The 5,868-nt window shown below is 43.4% G+C and overlaps 1 protein-coding gene across 2 annotated transcripts in view; it reads left to right on the forward strand.

Annotated features, from left to right (window-relative positions):
• The window catches only part of MXI1 (MAX interactor 1, dimerization protein), an 85,824-nt gene that overhangs the window by 16,898 nt on the left and 63,058 nt on the right, over positions 1-5,868 (forward strand). The window contains exons 1-2 of one of the 2 annotated variants that reach the window (XM_035028785.1): positions 41-245; positions 1,520-1,652. In XM_035028785.1, the coding sequence (XP_034884676.1) occupies positions 173-245; positions 1,520-1,652 (206 nt within the window). In that variant the 5' untranslated portion in view covers positions 41-172. Of the gene's footprint in view, positions 1-40; positions 246-1,519; positions 1,653-5,868 lie in introns of those variants that run through there. The other variant, XM_035028776.1, reaches the window with a different exon arrangement.

Genomic DNA, 5,868 nt, shown 5'->3' on the forward strand with positions numbered 1-5,868 from the left:
GGGGGCGGCGGGGGCGGCGGGGGCGGCGGAGAGCGCGCCGAGCCGCGGCCGGGCTGGCCCGCCCGCCCGCCGCACATGTGCCGGGGCGGCGCCGGCCTGTAGCCGCCTGCGGCGCCTCCTGTCGGCCGGGGAAGGGAGCACGGAGAGGCCCCGGTCGCCAGCAGCGGTGCCCATGGAGAGGGTGCGGATGATCAACGTGCAGCGCCTGCTTGAGGCGGCCGAGTTTTTGGAGCGCCGAGACCGAGGTAACGGCTGGGCGCCCCCGCCTCCGCCACCACCCGAGCCCGCGCACTCCTCCGCGCGGGGAATGCGGTGCGATGTGTGAGGGGAGGGAGGGCGCGGGTGGGAGGAGCGGGGTACGTGCGTGAGCAGGGGAGGCAGGGCTGCGTGCGTGAGGGGTGCGTGTGTAAAGAGGCGCGTGCAGGAGGAGTGTGAGTGAGGAGCGCGTGTGTGAGGGGAGGGAGGGTGCGTGTGTGGGGAGCGGTGCGCGGGCGACAGGTGCGTGCGTGAGGAGGGGTGCGCGTGTGCGGGGAGGCGGGGGTGCGTGTGAGGAGAGGAGCGCGTGTGAGGGGAGGTGCGTGGTAAGGGGGGGTGTGAGGAGGGGTGCGCGCCTGAGGGGAGAGCGGGTGGGGAGGGGTGCGGGTGATGGTGGGCGCTCGGAGCCGGCGAGGGGAGGGGTGCGGGAGGGGCCGCGCGGGCCTGTGTGTGCGGGGAGGACGAGGATCTGGGGGCCGAGGGGAGGTGGGCCAGAGCAGAGGGAGGGAGTGTGTTGAGAGTGGGCGCCAGCCCGAGGACTTGGGAGGCAAGAGGGAAGAAAGAACTGAAGCAAGGGGGAAGGGGGCGGCGCAGGTAGGGGTGGAGGCGGCGAGGCTGGCGGCCGAGGAAGAGAATGCCTGCCGAGGAGCCCGTGGGGAGGAGGATGCACACCTGTGGGGAAGGGACCTCTGAGAAACTGAGGTGGGAGGAGACGGGACCCCATTTAGGGACCGAGACTCGAAGAGTTGTAAAGAGACTGGGGAGTGAAGAGTAGGAACTCTGGAAATTAAGGTGTCGGGGGAGAAAATGTCCTCCGAGATGAGGCAATTGAATGGTTTGAAATTCGTGAAAATGGAGCGCTAAGTGAGACACCTAGAATGGAGAGAGTTAAAGGGGGGTTTCGAGGCGGGTGAAATAATTGAGGTGGGTGGCAACTAGTCTCAGAAATCAGTGTGTTTCAGTCAAGAGTTTTGGAGAAAAGGATTTTGGAGAGGATGGAGAAATTACTTGGTTTAGAAGAAGTATTTGTACCCCTTTCAGGTGATGGGTTGGGTCTGTATATAATGTTACAGGATCGATGTCCTGGGAAGGACTGACTGAGAATTTTATCTTCCAACCAAAAAGGGGAAAAATGTTAACCTCCTTTTCTTCTGCTGTTTTCAGCAGCATTTTACTGCAGGGACTTTAGATCTGTGGATCCATGGATTTGGGTACATTCCTGTTATCATCTCTCTCTCTCTTTTTTTTTTTGCTGTCTCTTTAGAGTGTGAACATGGCTATGCCTCCACGTTCCCCTCCATGCCGAGCCCCCGGCTGCAGCATTCAAAGCCCCCAAGGAGATTGAGCCGCGCACAGAAACACAGCAACGGGAGCAGCAACACCAGCACTGCCAACAGGTAGCAAGCTGGGAGGTTTAGAAAGGGCAGCTGGAGGGAGGGAGCACACACTCAGGCAAAAGTGCAGGCCCTACTCGCCTCAGTTCTCTAATACCAAGTCTGGAGCAACACTGAATAGCCAAATGAGTTCCTTTACCACCATCCCTGGAGATTTGGCCCTTTTAAACTAATAAAGTCTGGATATCATAACCTGACTTTGTGTGGAAGGGAAGGAGTAGAATCCAAAAGAAAACCAAAGAGTTCTTGCTGGGTTTATTAAGTGGGGAGATCTGTGTCTGAGAGGGACAATAAATTAAGAGACTTGACAGCATGTGTCCATGCATGCAACCACATGCTAAAAGTAATCTTGGGCCAACTTTAAACTTGGACGATCCAAGAAGAATTTTTAAAAACCAGAAATAGCTCAGGCAGGATATAAAGCAGAATCAAGGGTTCTGTTAAAGGAATAAAAATATTTGGTTAGAGTAGGAAGTTAGTGGGCAAGGTCTATTTGTTATTTAAGGGTGAAAGGGAAGACCATGCTATGAAAGTTGTATCTCTTAACTTGATAAGATTGAGTTGGTAAGGGAGCTTTTAAAGAAGAAGAAAAAAAAAAAAAAAAAACACAGAGAAAGAAGATGCTTATTTTTCAGTCCAAAGAGATCTCTAGAAAATGCTTGTCTGTATGTACTCAGACATAGTTGACTTCCATTTTTTTGAAAACTTTTGGTAGTGCCTGGCTGTCTTTTCAGTGTTTTGTCCCAGAGGGTCAGTGAATTCTAAGGATTCAGCTCATAGGAACTTTTGAAAAGGCCATCTTTAAATCAACAGATGCTGTTTTTTCCATTGACAAGAGGAATTAAATGAGACCTTTTTTTCTGATCCCCAAAGCTTTGTCTAGAGAATGTAAGCATTTATTTTGGAGAGGCACAGAGCAATCTCTGGGTAACTAAGGTTGCCTGAAGAGTTTGGGGAACTCCAGACAGGTAGTTGGGTAGTCACTTGGGGAAGTAGATTGGGGAGAGAGCAGGAATAGGGGCTCTTACTAATAGATGCAGGAAACTTGAGGCTCCTACAGATAGTAATTAGAGCTCAAAAGTTTGGATCTTCCCACTCTGCATTTTTGACATTGCTGAGGCAAAACTAGGATTCACCCTTCCTCCTTTGACTAATCTTTAAAGCTGTGTGTTTCCTTTTTTGGCTTCTTCATTAGGACTATTCTGTGTTTTTTTGTTTTTTTTTTTTAAAGATTTTATTTATTTATTTGACAGAGAGATCACAAGTAGGCAGACAGGCAGGCAGAGGGAGTGGGAGAAGCACTCTCCCTGCTGAGCATGGAGCCCAATTCAGGGCTCGATACCAGGACCCCGGGATCATGACCTGAGCCAAAGGCAGACACTTAACGACTGAGCCACCCAGGCGCCCTCAAACTTAATTTTTAAAATTATAAAAATAGTTAGCTATAAGCTTAATATGCTGTATTTATGTTTATGTGTTGGTCGGTCTAGAGGGTTTTTTATGGTATGATAGTTTTGGAATGAAAATATGTAATATGATATGCAGCATTTGAACAAATAAGTATGAATTTTTTTGTTCTTCACAGTTTCTCTGGTTCAGTGTCAGCAACTAGGATCTATATTTCAAGAATTCAAATTCATGGGTTTTTCAGTCCAGATGTAGATTAAAAAAGGTTTTTTTTGTTTTTGTTTTTTAATTTAGAGACATGCAAAGAGTATCACATAGGAAACCAGACCTGGGTTTTGTCATGCTACAAGTATTTACTGAGTCTTTCCTATTTTGTAGAAATCAGGTAAATGATCTTACTATATTTTTTCTTCGTCCCTCTTCTCATCTGTAAAATGAAGGGAACGACTACATATTTACCAAGGTCCGTTTTTCCTCTGAAGTTCTATGGCACTGATTTATTGACAGTTCAAGAGATCAATTACAATATTAGTTATTCAGTATACCACTCCATCATTGCAGATGTGGCATTGTTACTAACAATTCAAGGATTATAGATGCATAAATAAGATACACGTTTCTAGATTTTACCAGTTATGTTACAGGTCATTAGTAAATCTTTGTCATTTATTGATTTATACCTTGCTCAGCTTGGGGTTTTGACTAAGTGGTGTTTCTGTTTCATGGTAGTGTTCCTGTTAGGATTCTACTATTGTGTGTGGGACCACAGTGCTAATTACTGTATGTTTTAACACAGCATATCAGAAAATCTGGAAAACTACAGGCATGCCATGTTCTTATAGTACCCATGGGAAAATAATTATGTATACATTGGACCACCCAAGACTAAGGAAGATAATTTTTCATAGGAATATAAGTAGTAAGAAGAAAAGAAAAAGAGAGAGCAAGAAATAGATTTTAGAATATATTAAGGTCCACCCATGTGTGGGGTTTGACTGGGACCTATAGATGAGAACTAGTATGTTAAAGTCAAACACTAGAAATTATTATTCCTTACCATTTGTTTAAAACTTCTGCTTCAAGGAATAGAGGAGCTGAGGATCAATTTCCAGTGCTGGGGTATATGGGAAATGGGGTTGTTAGTCCATTTGAAGGAGACCTTATGTCCATAAGGTCTGTTAACTTTAGGCCTATTACTGGATTAGTAGAAATTTTATTATATTGGTTACATAAAGCAGAAAGAAATAAGACTTGTAAAAATTCTCCATTTATTAGTCATCTGAAACAAGGAAAGGAATAGAGTTATGAGCATATCTGTCTTATTTTCCTGATCAAAAAGCTACTTGTGTGGAAGTTGCTGTTACTATTATGCATCTTGGACGTTGATATCTTGTTTGTCATAAGATGATATTTGTTTCCCTGACATTTTAGCATCTTTCAGATATAATTTTGGTTGGCTTTTCCCCCCTAATATTCTCAGGTGTAATATGATCTCCCTGATATAACTCCTAATATTTTAAGTCTTGAAATCTTATTTTCACATAAGTACAAAGGAGAGAAAGAAATAAGTGATATAATGTGATATTACAAACATGTACCTTGAAAATCCCAGTAATTTTATCATTTGATATCCTTCTAACTGACAATTCAGAAGTGGGACCTATAATATGTAATTATTTTTTAAATACGTGGTTGACTTTACTGTAGTCTTGGTCATGACCTTCTGGCACATTTCCTAAAATCACCCTTCCTAAGATGTTACTGCTATTAGAAAACCTGGCTGCAATTGCTATCTGGCTTATTGAGGAACGTCACATAAGCTCAAATTCCCAGCTTTTTACTGTTTGGTCTCACAACTGAAAAATTTAAAGATCTATCATCTTTAAAACTCTACTAATGCTACTCTACCTGGCTTCATTATAACACTGATTTTCTCCTAAGTATCTCTTGAATCTGCCTTCTTTTCCCTTATCTTCTTTACTTCCCTCCTAATGAGATACCATCTATCTTTCACCTGGAGAACTATTGTAACCTCCTAACTGGTATCCATGTAACTACTCGTGCCCCATATACAATTCTGATGAATTATATTGGCTAGCTTTCTTTCAATTTCTTCAATACACCATGTTTCCTCCTACTTCAAGGTCTTTGCACATATTCTGTTCTTTACCCTTTTGCCGAGTTGTCTCTATCTAATAACACTCTTATTTCAACTCAATCATAACTTCTTCAGGGTAGCCTTTTCTCATGAGCCAAAGTAGATCAGGTGTTCACATGATGACACTCCTACTTTTCCTTCATGGTGTTTATCATAGTTTGTAGAAATACAGTTCTCTGATTGATAAATTCATGTCTCATTCATTGGACTAAAAACTCCATGAAGGCAGAAATTGAATCTCTTCTGCTTAAGGATTTATCCCCAGTATCTATCACAATGCCTTGTACATAGTAGGTGTTTCTTAAAAATGGAAGGTTTTCAAACTCCAGGTAGACTACCCTCTGTGGAACTGAATTTCTCTTTTGTGCTGAGTACCATATTAAAGTCTGGAAGAAGAAATGATGCAACTCCTACTTTGGCAAACTGTGATTACATTGTATTCTAAAGGATGTTAGCGATAATATACTTGGAAAGGAAGATAATATGTAGTATTTGAAGACTAAAAATCTCCAACTTCTTTTAAATGTATATTATAGTATACTATAGTATAATATATAGGTATATTAGAGTAGACTATAGAATGTCGCAATTAATTTTAAAGAACACTCATTGCCATCCTGTCGTGAAAATAAAATATTAAAACATATCCGCAAG

The sequence above is a fragment of the Mirounga leonina genome, unplaced genomic scaffold (assembly GCF_011800145.1).
Source record: "Mirounga leonina isolate KUSES-001 unplaced genomic scaffold, KU_Mleo_1.0 Mir_114, whole genome shotgun sequence".
NCBI lineage: Eukaryota > Metazoa > Chordata > Mammalia > Carnivora > Phocidae > Mirounga > Mirounga leonina.